We start from the raw sequence: 19,692 nt of genomic DNA, 5'->3' as shown, positions 1-19,692 counted from the left end.
TGTTATACTATGTGATAAAACAAATAATAATCATAATAAAGATAATAATAATAATAATAACTAAAGATCCTCACCAGGAAGATCCAAACTTCAGGTCCTCCCTATAAAATTATAAATTTACCTGGAAAGACTTATTGAAGCATTTTGATATGATTATTTTTTATTTAATATTTTTTCTCTCCCTATTTCATTGTAGTTCAAGTATGGCAATAAATCAAGTTCCTTATTAACCAGTTGTTTTGAAATGTAAGAAAGATGCATTTGGATTTTACTAAGCAAAAGGAATTGCCTGAACAAACATAGCAATTCTGTTGTTGTCTCTTTTTATGCCTAGGTTGATCTTATAACCTCTTGAGTGTGGATGATTGCTTTACAATTCAACTTCTATTAGAGTATTTGCAACGCAAAAAGTTGTTAAGAAGGCAGATACTTGGTAGAGTAAGATTAAATCTTCCGAGATTAGTCGTTAGTTGACTTTTCTTCATCTCAGAAGGGGAAAACACACAGGAGAACATCTTACAAAAAGATTACTGAATAGGACGTATTCATTCGCATGAGTGAACAGCCGTTTTGTTTAACAAATCTATTAATTTTATTTCCCCCCCTTTTTTCCTTTTCCCCTCCCTCCTTTCCCACACCCTCCTTCTTCTGTTGATGTCAAGTACAGTACACAAGTTACCAAGAAGGGCGCGTAGCATCTACGCACTGACGAAAGCTATTATTAACTTACGCAACTACGTAATGTAAGCTTTTGCCAACTTCTATCACATTAATAAACACCTTTGCTATCGACTTCTTTGCCTGTTTACCACGCTTCCTCCCATTGTCTCTTTTTATTTCCGTACTTTCACTTGGTTTATTACGATTATCGTTGCTCCGGTATTTGTCTTTCCCTTTTATGTTGATTCTGTCTTTCAAAGTCACTAGCTTTGCAAATAGTTTTGTTTTTCCTTTCCAATATCAAGCCCCTCTGTATATGGTTATTCCATTGGTATTTGGTAAGCCAGTTCTTACTACATGGAGGTGAACTAAAATGTTTTCTCTTAAAGCTTGGTGTCTGTCTGAAAGCGTGCGACAGGACAACGCACGGAAGATTTTGTTAATTCTTTACGTGACGAACCCTTTTTCGCATCACAATAGAGGAGATTCTAGAAGGAGAATTTGGGTTTGACAGAGAATTGGGGAATTGGGGTCCAGATTCACATTATTCTAATAAGTCAATCCTCATATGTAAATGAGAACTTTGATTTACCGATCTTCACAGTTACTTCACTAACTACACTTTTGTTCTCAACCTGTTTATGTGGTTGATTTTCGATTCAATAAAATACTAAATTCAATTTAACGACCTGAACTATCCAAGATTTTCTGATGTAGAAGCAGCTTAATTTCCTTTGTCACTGAATCAGATACTTCACTTTTACATGTTGTGATGTAAACCAAAATATGCAATACAAACAAGTTGAACCCACACTGCCCAGGGACCAAGCAAAGAACTATGCCCTAAGAATGACTTATTCTGGATCTCCTTTAAAATCAAAAGAATGATGTAATATTCACCCGTTGTATCTTTGCTTGAAATTGATGGCATGGTTGGGATTGATGAAGAACCCAATGGCCTTTCCGTGCATGGGGTACATCTTGAGAGCCTAAGTAGGGGGGGAAAAAAAAATCTCATTTATCATAAAATATTGACAATATTTACTTAACTATTATACATCTTGCAATGGTGTTTACTATATTAGCTAAGCTCTATCAAAAAACTCATTCCCTGCCCAACAAGTCTCAATCAATGTCTTCCAAAGCCTCTCCCCTCTCTGCCCAATAGAAAGGATACCAAAGCTTTCAAAATTTTACACCACTTTGGATCCTCACACATCATCACTACCACATTTGAAACAAGTTATACCTAATTTGTTGTTCGAAAGAGTCGTAAAATATACAAACCTGGACGGGTCCGACCGAGATCATCATCCTCATGACCAGGTTCCCATCTGTCTGCTGGTCCAACCCTTCGATGGATATCCCACTCTGAGGGTTTAGAAGGGGTGCGTCGCCACCTCCTGGATGGGGATGACGAAGATTGGGGGGTACGTTGGGGTTACGCCCTCCTTGGAAGTTTCCTTGACCTCTCCCTCCTCCTCTCTTGTGTTGCATTCCTCCTCTCTGGTGCTGCTGCTGAAACCCTTGTTGTGGATTCTGCTGTACCCCACCACCTGCACCTCGACCAAGCCTCTGTTTTACACTCATCTTGCTTCCCTGACCCCTGCCTCTTTGTTGGTGAGGTGCCTGCTGTGTGTTGTGTTGCTGATGCTGTGGGGGGTAATGCTGCTGGCCCTGAGGGATGCCATGCACCCTACCCTGCTGGCCCTGCAGTTGATGCTGCTGCTGCTGTTGAATAGACTGATGGTCCATAGGCCCAGCATTCCCAGTCTGATGACTGTGTCCTTGTTGCTGTACCATCGCACCTCTGTTGTGACCCCTGGTTGTGCCTCTCATATGACCCCTTGATTGACCTCTCATGAGGCGTCTATTGGTGCCTCCACGGCCTCTCTGTTGATGATTCTGTTGGATGGATCCGGGATGAGGCTGGCCACGCCCAACATTGGCTACATTTTGAGGACCACTTCCTTTGTGAAATGGTCTCCTATTTGTAGCTTGAAAGTTCTGTCCTGGTACCTATGAAAACAAGAGCCCAAGGGCACTGTGGTTCCTTGCTTGGGGTATATGACAATACACATAATATTATCAAGCAAGATTGGGCTGAAAAAGTCCAAGTAATTGTGGTCCTACATGTTCCCATAAAGTAACGAACACTACAGCCAACACTTTTGTGATCACAAAATGTGATCGGATTTTTTTATCAAAAGGCACTTTTGAGATCTAAATATGGCGTCGAAAGTGTAAGAAATATAAGACACCTACAAGCGTGTCAACAGATATGATAACAATGGTGACCTCAGATGACATGACCTTTAAGTTTCAAAATGTTCCACCACCCCATTCACAACTTGTCCCAAAATATCAACCATGTCACACCTTGGCATTGAGATTTAATTGCATTAAACGTCAAAAAATTAACTTTGAACTTGTATGTAACTTAAAACACAAAGGTCACCCTGAGGTCAACATGTTGACATTTTTGATCGGTGAGACGTGAATATAGCATCAAACTATACAAATTTCAAACATTTTTTCTTTGCCCATTTTCTCCCCCCATAATACTACTTTTTTAACATTAGCTGACCTTTGGTGACCTTGGATCACATGACCGTTAAGTTTGAAAATATTCCCCTATACCATTTGCAACTTGTCCAAAAAAATCAACCTTGTCACACCTTGGCACTGGGAGTTATTGCATTAAATGTGTGAAAATTAACTTTGACCTCAAATAACTTTGCACACGAAGGTCAAATGGGGGTCAACCCATTGACATTTATGATCAGAAGGTACCTTTAACATCTGAAAATAGCATCGAAACTGTAAAAATCCCCAAAACACGAAAAGGTCACCAGAGGTCAAATTGAGGTCAAGGGTTACCCAGATGCGGGTCGGCAATTGGATTACATTGAAGCAACTCCCAACTCTAACGGACAATTTGTTCTCAAGTTATCGCAAAAATACTAGTTTTTTATCATTAATTGACCTTTGGTGACCTCGGATCACATGATCGTTAAGTTTGAAAATATTCCCCTATACCAGTTGCAACTTGTCTCAAAATATCAACTGTGTAACACCTTGGCACTGGGAGTTATTACACTAAATGTCTGAAAATTAACTTTGACCTCATATAACTTAACGTACAAAGGTCACCTTGGGTCAACTTATTGACATTTTTGATTGATGAGACCTAAATTAGAGCATCAAACTATAAAAATTCAAACAATTTTTTCTTTGCCCATTTTCTACCCCCAAAATACTAGTTTTTTGACATTAATTGACCTTTGGTGACCTCGGATCACATGACCGTTAAGTTTGAAAATATTCCCCTATACCATTTGCAACTTGTCCAAAAATATCAACCATGTCACACCTTGGAACTGGGAGTTGTTGCATTAAATGTCTGAAAATTAACTTTGACCTCGTATAACTTCGCACACGAAGGTCACACGGGTGTCAACCAATTGACATTTTTGATCGGAAGGTACCTTTGATATCCAAATCTAGCATCAAAACCAAACATTTTCTTTTTTGCTCGTTTCCTCCCAAAATAAGCACATTTTTTCTGATGTGACCTTTGACCTTTTGACCTTGGATTCAGATGTAGTTTAATCTCCTGATTCCAAAAAACAAAACGAAAAGTCTGTACAACCGTCCTAACTCCGACCGAAAAACTTTGACCTCATATAACTTCGCACATAAAGGTCACACGGGGTCAACCTATTGACATTTATGATCAGAAGGTACCTTTGACATCTGAAAATAGCATCGAAACTGTAAAAATCCCAAAAACACGAAAAGGTCACCAGAGGTCAAATTGAGGTCAAGGGTCACCAAGATGCGGGTCGACAATTGGATGACATTGAGGCAACTCCCAACCCAAACGGACAATTTGTTCTCAAGTTATCGCAAAAATACTAGTTTTTTATCATTAATTGACCTTTGGTGACCTCGGATCACATGACCGTTAAGTTTGAAAATGTTCCCCTAACCAGTTCACAACTTGTCCCAAAATATCAACCTTGTCGCACATTGGCACTGAGAGTTATTGCAGTTTTAATAATTTCGGTTTTTGGACCATAACTGACCTTTGGTGACCTTTGTGAGCACCAAAAACAATAGGGCACACCTTCTCCATATGGCGGATCTATAGTCCAAGTTTGGCCTCAATCCAACATTCCCTTATTGAGATAGAGCGTACCCAAGCAAGTGTCACAGACGCACACACACACACACACACATACACACACACACACACACGCCAACCTGACTGCATAGGTTCCTTTTGCTAAAGCAAGGAACCAAAAATGGACATAAAACCCATTAGGAAAAAAAATCTGATTTGCGTTTTCTCTAGCTCCGCAAAGTGGTCCTTATTTATCGTTCTTTGAAAACAATGTCAATTGTAGACGGATCCTTTCTTTGGATTAAAATAAAAATTGCTCAGAGCATGGATACTTTAGAAAGGAGGCCTATTCTTGACATTAAATAAAAGCTATAACAGTAATAAAAAAATAAAATAAATGTGTGGTTGATGAAGTTTGTTTAGCCAAATAAGCAGTTAGCAGGGAAAAAGATCAATACATCTCTCATTAAAGCAAACTTTCGACCATTTTTTGTTTTGCATTGTTTAAGAGAAAAACTATATTTCACAAAACACCCCTTCCAAAAATGTGTGGAAAACCATAAACAACCATTTTAGATGTAATCCAAAAGGGAAATGCTGCAGTAGAGCAGACAATATGATGTTTGCACACATAGTATTGAGGAGAGAATGACTGTAACCGGGGAGTGAAAAACAGGGACATGGGGAGGGGGAAGGTGTGTATCCTAAACTGGAAACATTTCAGAGTACTTTGTAGGTGAGGAGGTAAGCGTACCTTGGATGGTCCTCCTACTAGAGATGGTATTGGACGTCCTGACGGTTCCTCGTGGTGTTGTTGAGGGTACCCCTGTCCGTGCGGGGTACCCTGTACAGCCTGAACAGCCTGCCATCCACCGACTCGCCTTTCTTGCATTGGTTTACCTCGTTGACTCATAAACTTGGCTCCTGGAGCGGGACCCTGCTGCATACTGGGATGGGACTGATCGAGAGAACACCCAACATAAAATCATGTTAAGAATGATACACACTCAGGCTCTTTTTCTTCAGAGACTTGGAACACACACTACACCTTTAGACAGAGGAAATCGGTTCCAAAGGGGACTATGAGTTGGCATGAGATTGGGTACTGGAAATGGGGAAGGGACAGGGAAATGTTAACAGCAGTCCCAGATGAGAGAGCAGAAGATACCCCTAGTTTTCCACCCCCCAAAAGATATTGTAAGTGTTGAAAACCGTCTATGAAATATCTACAGAGTTTCACTTTGTATCAGGGAGGGTGAGGTAAAGACACGCAATTACTAAAAAGAAAACCCCCGGCCAGCTTCCTTCATACCTGCCATTGACAATCAAACCTACAATGATTCTTTTGCCGTCCTATTTTTGAAAACTACCTGATTGAAAACAGAGCACAGTTTTTTTATCCATGTATGAACCATCAGAATGATGCATAATGATTAACAATTTTCCCCCAACCCCCCTATTTTTCCACAAATTTGTTATCTCACAAGTAAACATATTGTTTTAAGTTTACCAATAAATGATTTCTGAAATGTTTGCTACAAAAGTGGCATGGTAGAAAAAGTCAAAAGTGAACCGAACGTTGTCAGTGGGCTTCTTTCATTTCCTTGAATTGACAAAAGTCAAACTTCATTGAGATACAACCTGTAGCATCCAGTCTACTGACACGCACACACACAAACATAAACAAGACTACTTACTGGCTGTTTTTGCAAGATCTGTTTCTTTTGAATGTTTGGTTGTTGATTCATGTTTTGTTGGTGAAGCTGTTGTTTATTCATGCCCTGCTGTTGTTGCTGCTGTTGTTTATTCATGCCCTGCTGTTGTTGCTGCTGTTGTTTATTCATGTCTTCTTCTGTAGGCTGCTCTGATTGGTTCTTTGCTGCTAATTTCTTCTTTAGCTCCATCTGTCTCTTGGCAGCTAGCTGCTGCCTCCGTTCCTCTTTCCTCTTCATGATGGCTTCCCTCAGCTTCTTTTGCTCTTCAATTTGCAATCGCAGTCTCTTTGTTTGTGGGTCACTCTCCTTCAAAGAGAATAATCATCCTTTTAGCTATTGTGCTGAAAGAAACCTTAACAAACCTGATTATTTGGATAGAAGTAGACTAACTGACAAATTAGTGTGGTTGAAAATAGATTTAAAGTCCATTAGTCTGACACAAGTCTATTTAGCCTCTGACACAAGTCCATTTAGCCTCTGAAGGAGATCCTGCTAGGATCAAAACGTCAGGCCAACTTACTTTTACACATTCTCTTACACAGGCTCTTCAGTGGACAAGCAATTTGCTAACAGTTTTACTTTATTTTGACAAGTCTACACACTACAACAGCTCCTACAGTTACCATCATTTTTTGTTGTACCCTTGTTGTAAGCTTATGGTAGAACTAATGTTAAAGTCTACTACACTCAGACCAGATGGAAATAAGCAAGTAACAGAAGAACACATGTGAATGACATTTCACATAACATTAGCATGCATTTGTTGTAATTGTTGAGACCAGACACTTACGGTGTGGTTGGAACGCATGTCATATAAGAACTGACATAATTCGTAACCTATAAATCTGCTACAAGTTGTAAATTCATTCCATTGTGGCCACTGCCATTTATATTATTTGTTTCTGGCATGGCAAGTACACTTTGTATCAAACTGCAACAAACACAGTTCTTGGTCTTTCTTTCATTTATCTTGAGTGTTCCTACCTTTCTGTATATATCGCTTAAGCTACTTAAGACAAACCAAGTCTGAGGACTCTAATATTGGTTCCTAGCTTTCCTTCATTTATGCCTATTATCCATCTCCCCCCCCCCCCCCCCCCTCATCAGATGTTAGTTTAGTTAGTTCAATTCTGAGCTTTCGTTTCATTTCAAATTGTTCTAGCTTGCTAAGTACTTCTATTCTCACCTCGGAAGAACCACCTTCTTCTTCAGCTGCTGTTACCTTCTCCTCATCTTGCTGATGTTTGGTTGACTGTTCGATGATCCGCTGAGGAGGAGGAGCCAACCGTGATCCCTCCTGCTCCTGCTGCTGCTGATGGTGTTGCTGTTGTGGTGTCGGCATTCTAACATCTCCTCCCGGTCTTATCTGCTTCGGCCCTTGGTTTCTCTGCCACTGGCCCGGCTGGTTACTTAAAAACGGAACAAAGAGGTACACTTTGATACGGATGCACTGATATCCCATTCCAGAGGAAGGAGGCAATTGGTTGGGCAAAGTAAATGAAAGTTTACAACATCTATCTTACAGATTCATGAGAACTTACTACCTGTCAGAACTGGGGTTACTCACATCATACTCAGTGCCCAAGTAATCAGCAGTATGAATATCCTGTGTCTATTAGACGAAAAGTATAGTACTGTTTATGTGAGCGTATCAGTGACTTGACATCTATCTTACAGATTCACTTAACTTACTACCTATCAGAACTGGGGTTACTCACATCATACCTCAGTGCCCAAGACATCAGCAGTATGAATATCCTGTGTCTATTAGATGAAAGTATAGTACTGTTTATGTGAGCGTATCAGTGACTTGACATCTATCTTACAGATTCATGTGAACTTACTACCTATCAGAACTGGGGTTACTCACATCATACCTCAGTGCCCAAGACATCAGCAGTATGAATATCCTGTGTCTATTAGATGAAAGTATAGTACTGTTTATGTGAGCGTATCAGTGACTTGACATCTATCTGACAGATTCATGTGAACTTACTACCTGTCAGAACTGGGGGTACTCACATCATACTCAGTTCCCAAGTAATCAGCAGTATGAATATCCTGTGTCTATTAGACGAAAGTATAATACTGTTTATGTGAGAATATCAGTGACTTGAAAGCATTGACGGCAGTTTTCCTAACACAAATTAAAGGAACACAAGTTTAACGTCATTTTCTCTTCCAACAGGAAAGAGGTAAAGGTGGCAGTGATGTTAAGGGGGAGAGCCGGGGAGAAGGGTCACAGGCCTCCGTATCAATCTGTTACTCAAAACAGGAATCAATGTCATGTGACCATTGTTACTGCACAATACATATATATATATATATATATAGATATATATATATATCATTTCTGTTGTAAAAGTATCAATTCCATGTGGAAGAGGGAAACAGTGAGACCGCAACACCCTTGTGTCGTATTTTTCCTGCTTTGATACTACCGGGAAGGAATTCACTTCTCGGTCACATGAGAAGACTCAACAGTCGATGTACAACTAACCTTTGGATTTGATCGGGAACGGGAGCTGCCCTATGAGCCGTTTCCAAACCATGCTGATTATCAGGGCTTCTGAAGTGTTCGGATGGGGGAGGATTCACTACCCTTGGAGGCTGTGGGCAATTCAAAAGAGACATCAAAATAACATGTTTCACTTCAACAAAAAACTTGGTTCAATTTATGGTTCTTACATTTCAGGACGATGCTAAAAAAATAAGAATTCATTTATTGGCAGTCCCTATTAATTAGTCCACTTAAATTTAAATACTCTGGGGCCCATCTCAGACATAGAACAAGACAAACAAGTTAACAAGTGATGTCAACATTTTGTAGAACAGAATTCAAAAGTGAAATTGGTATTTAAAAACTGTACCAGTGAGCTATCCATCCCAAAATCATACATTCTTAATGAGTGGATTGGTAAAGGATGGGGGGGGGGGGGGGGGAGAGTGTTATGCCATTCAAAAGCCACAGTACCTTGTTAATGGTATAACCAGGTATCACACCTCTGCTTCATTCAGAACAAACCAGAAAGTGGAAGTCAATGGGTAAAAATTCAGCTACATATTTGCACACATATGCATCTGTATCGTTGTGAGTTGTAAAATTGTAGATAGGAAAAATTTTAATGATGGGTGGTTTCTAGTCATAAAACTTCCCCCCACCTCCCCCCCCCCCTCATATAAGTTGTATGCAATGTTGTCTTATCATCCAAATGTAAAAGACATAACATGGTAAGACTTGGACCAAGAACAAAATCCAACATAGAAGGAATATTTCACAAACCATAAAATTTTCCTGCCGTTGAGTGGTGTTTTGGTGTTGCTGATGGTGTTGTTCAGGGTGGCGATGGTGTTGTTGTTGTTGTGTGTGACGAGACTCATGATGATGACGCTGATCATACGGCCTCTGTCAATAAACAAAATGTCCAAAAAAGGCTATCTTGAAACAATTCATTCGATATTCTTAGGAAAATATCACGGGTTGAATATGCACCATACCAGTCGATTAGGTGTCTGTGATTCTTAAAATAAATATTTAATTTTGCTCCACACCCTTAAATAAATCCCTTCTCATACATCTGCATTACATGCAAGTTCACTGCTTTAAAGAAAAAGGTTGGGTTTCATTACCAATTTTTTCACACATATCAATCAAATCCACTCTAAGTGACCATTGAAATGGTCTGTAAGATAACCTTCATCTATGCAAGGTTCAGAACCAATGAGAATTTCCTCTTTTTGTCCAAACATGAAATTAGCCTCAACAGGTAATTAACAATAACAACTTTAGCCCCGACTCTTATATGCAAAGCGGGCTAGGTACGGCTACCGTGAGTAACTTTTGCTTTGAACCATCACAGACATTCTCAAGATTTAATCATCCTTTGTGATGTCATAGCAATAAATTAAGGATACATAGCTTGGAACCATTTCAATGATGTTTCCACTGCAAATGCAACCAACTACTCCCAAAGTCAAGTTTAATTTTGATGTCCCAAAGGAACTTTCAATGACTAAGGACTTACCTGCCCAAAGTCTTGCTGATCCCTCCTATAATTTGGTGAATGGGTTCTATCTGGTGGGCCCTGATGGTGACGGGGTTCATCCCTTTGTGGCTGCTGGAAATGCTGCTGCTGCTGCTGCTGTGGAGGTGATGAACCTCTGGGTCGACCATGCGTGACAGAGGACAGATGTTGCTGTCCCATCCCAGATTGTGCATAGATTGGTTCTGAAAGAATATAGTGAATTGTCAATGAATATTCAAAGTGAAAAGATATGACGTCTTAAAGAAGACACAAACACAGGGTGAAGTTCTATATGTAGTCTGTGACAAGCAAAATTTCTGTTCAGACAACCAAAATATGCTGTGGCAGACTAGCAGAGTTGTCAACAAGTCCCTAGCTGCAAGTCTCAAGTCAAGTCTCAAGTCTTTACCAGCAAGTCTCAAGTCAAGTCTCAAGTCACCTTGAAAATTTTGAGCGAGTCTCAAGTCAAGTCTCAAGTCTTTGGAGGTCGAGTCTCGAGTCAAGTCTCATGTCCCTATGAGCAAGTCCCAAGTCAAGTCTCAAGTCTTTGAAGTTTGAATACAATGATGCAGGCTACGAATAATGTAACAGTGTTCCAGGAATTATGTGGTATAAATTAAACAGCCGAATAGCAAAACCGGGGCACACGCCACGGAACAAATTACCTCAAAATTTGCTAGCCACTGTTTTATTGAAAAAGGCCAACTTTCAGCCAAACAGCAGCCCTGGATGAAATATTCAACCAAGCCAATGGTATAGTTATGGTAACGCCTGTAGTCGTCGTTGGGCGCTCGTAATTCGAGCGTACACGCAGGGCCGTCTTAACGCATGGGCCCACTGAGCCCTGGCCCAGGGCCCCGCGATGTCAGTGGCCCCACAATCACAGTAACCCCGTGTCTTAATCTGGGAGGAAAACTTATTGAATAGGCCATTATGCCTGATTGAATTCGATACTTGACAACTTGTGACGAGAGTTGTTGAAACACTTGAGAGTTTGACATTAAATATTCAAATCTGAGTTGGCAACCCTGGAATATACAATGCCCCGAAGGCTTACACAGAGAAACTGTTACTCCGTAACTATAAGAAAGAGGAAATTGCCTCAGCCACGAAAGGCATAAAATTTGAAAACCGTGGGCAATACCTCACTACCAAACCTAAACAAAAGTAACCACCACTTGTGTTCAAGCTCACCTTTACACCCCATATCAAAACCACGCATTTGAAAAAAAAAACACTTTAGAAACATTGGCACTTAATCTCGCAACAATTATCCAAACTGTTTCCAAAAGAACCGATTCTAGCCTACAATAGGGCCCAAAATCTCAAAGATTTACTTGTTAACTCAAGGTTTCGTACTAACGAAGAATCAGCTGACTCTCAAGGTTCACACGAAGCTCTTTTAGATGCTCTTATAGCTGCACCATGAGTCCATAAAAACTTGTGCACAGAAAATAGATGCATTTTGAGAATGAGACGCCCAGGCCGAATATAAAATATTCAAAGGCTACTACTGATGAAGCTCCTCCTATGAAGTTTGAAAGCAGAAACCGGTCTAGTTGGTCATAAGAACCTACGCTAGTCTCTCCTACTATTAACAGTACACTCAATTCACCTAATAGGTGCAATTATGTTTCACCATGAGGAGCATGCTATAAGTTCATGTTCCTCGGGCCCTCCCTTAAAAATACTTCATGTTCTTGGCGACTACGTTGCGTTAGATAGTGTAAAACCGCCTACACCTCCCTCTCAGTTGAAAGACTCAACACAAAGGTGTTACAAATGGTAAGTCCAGTATTGTTAGGGAAGGGATGGAGGGCAACTGGAAGATTTCTCTTCTATAATGTATTTCATGTTTTAGATATATCACGTATGTTATTCAGCTAGAGTTTTATGCTTTATGCGCGACATAGGGAGGGGTGGTAAATGCAGGCATGTCTATGCTTGAGCGATTGTCAAGGATGTCAATTTTTCACGCAACTTTTTTCGAACTCACTTGATTGATGGGCCCCGCTCCATTGCCGGGTCCAGGGCCCGGTGATCACTTAAGACGGCCCTGCGTACACGAAACCATAATTATTTATTATCGATATCAACTTATGAAGTTATTTAATGATTAGAAAATTGTGAAATACAAACAAGTCTCTAGTAGAAAAACCGAGTCTTTTGAAAGCAAGTCTCAAGTCAAGTCCCAAGTCTTTGCTAACTTTTTGGGCAAGTCTCAAGTCAAGTCCCAAGTCTCTGACAGCCGAGTCTCGAGTCGAGTCTCAAGTCCTAAAATTTGCGACTCGAGTCGGACTCGAGTCCGAGTCCCTGACTCGAGTCCCCAACTCTGCAGACTAGTTGTTTACATCAAATTAAAATTGCATTATAAATAAACAGAGCCAACCCCTCAATTCGGTAAAATGATAAATTCCATCACTCCAAAAAATTCCCAAAACTCCCCAAGCTACATGTCTCTCCTACAGTTTAACATCCTATAGTGACATACTGGTCATTTTCAAAAATAGTACAACCAAAGTGTAAGGCCTGGTTGTCCGAGTCAAAATTCTGCCCTGCAAGCCCAACAGTCATCTTTGGCTGACATGACACAAGTTCTTTGTGAGGAACAACTTTCCCATACTACTAAGAACATTTTTGTTCCTTTAGGGACATATCCTAGTTTAAGTGTTTATGTCTGGGATCTGTCATTTTGTAAATCTGTGATGTCATTGTGTCACTAGGATCTGAATCATAACACTTTCACTTTGCTTGTCTATTCATATAATCAAGGTAGAAATTTAAAAGTGTTAACACTGAAACAAATTCCATTTAGGCTGTAATGAGTGCTTTAGGTAGCTAAACATATGTAGCATGGGTTTTAGATTCACATAATTTCGGGGGGGGGGGGATGAGTATTAGAATGGCTTCACAATGCATACTAAGGATTTCAAATACTTAGCGTGATTTTCATTTCAACTCACATGTTTTATGGAGAGAAATTGGTGGTTTCACCTGTATGGGGTTAGTTTCATTATTGTTTCACATGTTTAATGTAAGTTGTTGCTGGTTTCTCACATTTGGGATCAGTTTTATGTCGTTTCACACATTGAGGGGTGAGTCTTAGTTGGTTTCACGATAAATCTAACGTGTTCCAGAAGGAATGCTTTCAGAAGGAATAACCTGTTTGTCAAATGAGTTAATGCCACAATACGTCCACTGAGGAATACTTCCAAGTGTGTAAACCAAACATTTCTTACTGTCGTGTGCAGTTTGCCGAGACTGGCTCCAATCACTCTTTTGCGGCGGTTCTGGTGCTCCTCTTTGATAAGATGGTTGTTGACCTTGTTGCTGTGGTAAGTGATGCGAACTAGCTGGATGAGACTGCTGTTGCTGCTCTGGCCATCCTCTCTTTCCTCTGTAAGGTTCATGTATGGAAGTCACTGTTTGAATCGCGCTAGGAGGAGTTTGGTGAGTCGCCTGTTCCGTCGAATGTGCAGAGGGGACGTTTGAAGAAGAGAAGTGATTATCCTCAGACATTTGTCCGGGAAGCTGAGATCTTTGTCCTTTGAAGTGAGGGTTGACATGGATAACAGGTTTTGATGGGCTTCCGGAATCAGGGGAACGATTTTGCTGCTGTTGGGGTTGAGACATAACATGCTCAGGAGGAGGATGTGCTTGATGAGGCTGTCGTGGAGGAGAGTCACGGTGAGGTCGGCCGTTTCCGAAGGAGTCCACCATATCATCCTCAGTGAAACTGGCGTTTGTCAACGTGATCAGCGGTGGCTGAACCTGCAGCGGAACAATTGGTATCAGGGGAACTGGGTTAAATCGACGAGGTTCGTGAAACCCTCTCATGGGGTTGCGCGGGAAGAACAGTGGTCTAGTATCAAACCTAGGTGGTCCATATAATGGCATCCTACCCCTATTGTTATAAAAGCCACCTCTCCCTCTTTGAAAATGCCCTCTTGGTCCTCCGCGTCCCCCTCTTCCGCCCCTCCATCCCTGGCGCCTCTGCATCCTTCTCTGTTTCTCCTCCTGTTCTTGCCGTTCATACTCTGCTAATTCCTTCTGTGCTGCTTCTGATAATACTGAGAAGGAAGGAAAAAGGTGCCTCAAGTTAGTCTCATACAGGAAAATTCTAGTGGCAGAAAGTTAAACAATTCTACGGAGAAGTTTTCTTCTCCGTATTACGAGGTAACGACTCCAGCTCAATATCTTATACCTGACTTAAGGATTTTAATGTTCTGGTTTAAATGATTAAACATAACGATGAGAAATAAAGATACTTTCAACTCAATTGCTGTGATATCTGCTGTGATATAAGGAGTATTAGTTCAGTGGTTAACGCTGTGCCTTTCAATTATAGGTCCAGAGTTCGAGTCAATCCAAGATCAATGTATGTCGTCCAGTTACAGAGTGATTGACAATTCATAATCATGGACGTTAAATATGAATCTAAGAGACTGACTTTGGTCAGCTTGTGGCTTTGATAAGCCAATGAGGCTTCTTCACAAGTTCCTTCTTGCAGGAGGATCTAAAATACAAACATACATATCAATAACGATGCTGTTGCCAGATACATTCGTAAAACTTCACAAATGTGACTATTTCCCATGTGCTATCAGGATATGGTTTCACCTACCAATTGGCAGAGTACTCTCAGCTGTGTGTGAGAAAATTAAAATTGGAACATACCTTTAAATTTCAGAGACAGTGGATTTTTTCGAAACTGTTTGAAGAGCAATATAGCCTCACCTAAGGTATCTGGAATGTTACGATTTCTTGAGCCGCTCTTTAAGGAAACCATCTCCTTCCTCTCTGATTTGAATCTGTCGCCTCTTGTTTCTCTTTCTTCATCCTCTTCCTCATCTTCATCTTCTGCATTTCCTACTTTTGCTCTGCTGGTGGTGACCTTTGGAATCTGTCCAAAAAACAAACAAGGCCAGAAGACTTCAAGTAATAGGTGAGATAAACTCCTTGGGAGGACTGTATCCTTCGTTACAGTCAAGGAAGGAAATTACCTTTAAATTTCTAACATTTTACTTACATCTTCATGAGGTTTTCCCTTCAAGTCGTACTCAAACAATAGAGAACCAAGTATTATGGAGACAATAATTTCATCGAGTTATTTTAACAAAACTCATAGAATTCTATTAATTTCAAAGCAATGATTAATACTTTCGTGGTGTGCTATATAAGCACTAATAGCTTGTCACCTTTCAATAGTCTGTTATTTGCAATGTAACTGCTGTGACATACACGATCATCCCGCTGTTAGGGCAGTAGCGTAAAAGATTCTCTTACTTTCATTATGCATAATGTTAACATATATGTTAAATGTTATAATGTGATTTTTATGCTGGACATTCTCATATTGCTTGTAATACTACAGGTACCCATTATGTTCATAGAATTTTGACTCTTCATGGTACTTTCTCTGAGTTTTGTAGACCTTTTGTACCTTGGTCTTCTTTCATGGTTGGACCATGCTTTATATCTTGCTATATTTTGTCCCACTAAACAAAGTGGGGAAAAAAAAACAACAAGCACATAAACGTCTATGAAAATTAAATACTGAGAGCCCTTTTGTATTTTTCCATGACTTTGTTGTTGCGTTAATTTCAAGCCATATGTAGAGGTTACATAAGTGTTTACTAAAAAGGTATAAGACATGGACATGATTTGTTAAATAATGAGATTCTCTAGCCTAAAATAGAGCATCAAACAGCAATTGCATGTCCTACCATCTTCTCTCTATAGCAAGATCCTCAACAAGAACCAAACTAAGACAAAATAGAATCCACTGTTTCAGTCATCTCACAAAATTACATTCCAACTGTAAGAAACTTTAGGAGTGACATGGAGAACTGTCTAACACCCCTTAAAGGGAGTGAAGACTTGCGCATAAAGTAACGTCTGATGCCGGTAATCTGACCTAGTTATGAATGAGGTCTAACAGAAGTGTTAGACATCATCATCGATCCCAGAAAATACACACACAGCTTGCTACCGTCGGTAATTAGAAACTAGTGTACAGTCAATACATGCAGCTACGGTCAATAAACACAACACAGTGTACATAGCAGCGATGGACATCTCAGGTCCAGATATTACATTACTGTCTGCATTTTGTAGCGACAAGAAGAAAACTTCACTTGCAAGCAACGGAAAGTTAACTTTTGCAGAGGGCGACATGCGATTTGGGGCGAGTCTTCAATGCCTTTAATCTCAGTGGTAATAAACATGGTTCGATCACTACCTCTTAAAATAGCACATCAAGTTTCTATTTTAGAAGCATATATAATGGACTCAATGTTGCTTTCATGAATGTCTCATGACTCTTGACATTTAGCCTTTGAAGAAGAACCTGCCAGGATCGAAACGTCAGGCCAACTTACCTTTACACATTCTCCTACACAGGCTCTCTTGTGGATAAGCAGTTTGCTAACAGTTTTATTTTATTTTAAATAAATAAATAACAAGAGTAGAAACTTTTGCAACCATGGTACAATGGTAATTTTCATTCCTCTCCACCTCTCTCTCTCTCTCTCTCTGTGAGCTGCTTACTGATATCACAACTAACCTCAGTTTCTTGTGGATGCACTTTACTTGATGTGTCTTTCACTTGTACAGGTGTCTTTGGTGTGGTCAGCTTTTGAGGAGTTGTCTTGGGGGTTGTCTTAGGAGTACTGAAGATTGGAGGAGGCTCAGCAGGCTTAACGAAGGTGCCTCCAGAAGATGATGTTTGAGCAAAATCCTCCTCCTCCTCAAGCTCCTTGATGAGGCTATCATCAGTGATGTCAATATCCAGGACATCAAAAAAGCTGGACTCATCTATCGTTTCCACGGCTACATCTTCAGAAGTTTCTGCTTTATACCTAAATGACATTCATGAAACATTTGACAAAATGTTGTTAACTATCAACAAACAGAATGTCCTAAATGGCACAAGCTATGCACAAAACCACATAGCCGGAATCCGCATACAAAATTACTTGCAACAGCTTCGGTTGCAGAGAGAAACATGAAACAACCTTTCTCCCGAGTACAATGTCAAAATCAATAAACAATGTAACTATGTGCAATTTATTGCACTGTGTCAATTCCCCCAAATGGAATTTCAAATTTTCATGTGATTTAATTTTGAGTGGTTTAAAATAGCAATAAATTTGTTCCTGGGAAAGAACATAAATAAAACTGTTTCAGTCAGTTAGTGCAAACAAATGTGTGTTTAGGATTGTGTTCATTTGGGAAGGTTCACAGAGGCAAACTGTGTCTCAACTTTCAGATATCTCTACATCTTGAGATAGAGACAATTTTTCCAGAAAGCTACAACATTCACTGAGAATGTAACAAACATCCTAGACTCTGTAATGAACGTGGTCTATAGCTAGTGCGACAAATGCACAACCTTTCATGGAATATTTCAACCTAAAATTAAAGGCCCAAGAAACATTCCCATTCCTCTTTTGATACGGTAACTTACTCATCTGCTCCACCAGTCTTGTGGTCATCTGCCTCTACCTCTTGGTATGACTCCTCCTCAGGGTACTCCTCTGTTGTCTCCTCTATATAAACTTCGTCTGGATACTCCTCGGCAGTTCCTTCTTCTGCGGTGAATTCTTCTCCTGGCTCCTCATCGAATTCTTGCGATACTTCGTAACTATCGTCTTCGAGCCCTTTGTCCTCCGGATAGACGCTGTATCCTCCGTCATCATCCAATTCTGGTTCGTTAGATGCCAAGGTTACATCAAGTTCAGTACCCCCATCTCCTTCGTATGGTTCATCGTTGTCGCTAAGTCCCAACAGGGCATCTTCGTCTAGTTCTTCATCTTCAAATTGTTCGTCTACATCACTGCGTGACTGTTACGACAAAGTTTGTATTTCTTGTTTTGGAATCTGGTTGTTAATGATGACTTTAGATAACAGAAGATATGTTTTAAAATGTCAATTTGATATTGAAGTTATCCATTATATTTGAGTCTTCAGCATATTTGGGGCCTTGGGGGGGGGGGAGGGGGAATAGAGGGTACTGATGACCTAACAACACAGGTGCCAATTTGACACGATAAGATAAAGAAGTAGGCTAACATGATAAGTTTAGAATCCATACAGAATATATTACCTTTTTCACTGGCACTGCATCCTCCAAGAGTAAGTAATCTTCATCCAAAGTTGAGCTTCTCTTCTTTGCAGCCGGCGCAGACTACAGAATGCAAATAAAAAGCTCCATCATACATCTTAGCACTATTGCATACCGTAGGTTACATGATTGCAAAATGTCCGTCCTTTGTTGTTAGGTTAGGCCTATTTAGACTTGATTTATTTATGCCAATGCCTGTAAGATATTATCCCTAGTCAGCCTATATCACTTAGGCTATGGCCTAGGCTAACCTTAACTGTTTGCACTAGACTAATTATCTTGCTTCAAGCTAATTTAGCTTATGCAGCACATCACAGATTCAATTCAGCTTGCATCTAGCATCATACCACATCAAAACTATCAAAAATTTTGAAATAGTTGTCCCTTGCAGAAACTTACCTACAATAGAATAGGTAATGCAAGGAAATTTCTATAGTATTTGGGGACCAAAATATCAGTGAACCAGAATGAATATACTTACCTCCAAACAAAACTAATGGTACCTAGATCCTACTAGACTATGCTTTTAATACTAACACTAAACACTGAAATTTTGATCGAACCTTGTCCAGAAAAAAAAACACAGCTTGAGCAATGTTGGATTTTCAAAATAAGAATTGCACAGCTGCTTATTGGTTGTTGAACGCCTTAAACACTTCACCAAACATGCAATGTCACATGTAAACCAAGAAACTAACACACTATATCTTGTGATGGAATGATATATGCAACTTCAATTCAAAGACTATAGACCTCATCAATTTCAAAATAACTGACAAAAGGGTGAAATAATGTGATTCAATTTGAAAAGTCTCAAGCCAAATTATTTCAAACTTATTGTGGCAATCAACTTGCCACCACTTCCTTTTTGTTTTTTGCATTATTCTTAGTCCTTATTATACAGTAACAGGCTAGATACAGTGAAGCAAACTTGACATCGTCAAAACTTTCTTGCCCATATATAAAAGATTGGGGTGTAGCAGGAATATTTTGTGGCAAAATTATTTCCCTGATTAGCCACAAAACATTTTTTGTTTAGAC

The 19,692-nt window shown here is 39.9% G+C and overlaps 1 protein-coding gene across 1 annotated transcript in view; it reads right to left on the bottom strand.

Annotated features, from left to right (window-relative positions):
* LOC139958343 (uncharacterized) overlaps positions 1-19,692 on the bottom strand; it is a 37,329-nt gene that overhangs the window by 16,473 nt on the left and 1,164 nt on the right. Inside the window, exons 2-14 of the mRNA XM_071955341.1 lie at positions 18,634-18,714; positions 17,995-18,371; positions 17,092-17,386; positions 15,264-15,429; positions 13,766-14,596; positions 10,527-10,729; positions 9,785-9,907; positions 9,002-9,111; positions 7,688-7,910; positions 6,484-6,807; positions 5,541-5,744; positions 1,948-2,679; positions 1,561-1,649 (exon numbers count right to left, since the gene is read on the bottom strand). Of these exons, the coding sequence (XP_071811442.1) occupies positions 1,561-1,649; positions 1,948-2,679; positions 5,541-5,744; positions 6,484-6,807; positions 7,688-7,910; positions 9,002-9,111; positions 9,785-9,907; positions 10,527-10,729; positions 13,766-14,596; positions 15,264-15,429; positions 17,092-17,386; positions 17,995-18,371; positions 18,634-18,714 (3,758 nt within the window). The remainder of the gene's footprint in view (positions 1-1,560; positions 1,650-1,947; positions 2,680-5,540; positions 5,745-6,483; positions 6,808-7,687; positions 7,911-9,001; positions 9,112-9,784; positions 9,908-10,526; positions 10,730-13,765; positions 14,597-15,263; positions 15,430-17,091; positions 17,387-17,994; positions 18,372-18,633; positions 18,715-19,692) is intronic.

The sequence above is a fragment of the Apostichopus japonicus genome, chromosome 18, assembly GCF_037975245.1.
Source record: "Apostichopus japonicus isolate 1M-3 chromosome 18, ASM3797524v1, whole genome shotgun sequence".
NCBI lineage: Eukaryota > Metazoa > Echinodermata > Holothuroidea > Aspidochirotida > Stichopodidae > Apostichopus > Apostichopus japonicus.
Note: the sequence above shows the minus strand (reverse complement) of the source record. Positions and strands in the feature narration are given on the sequence as shown.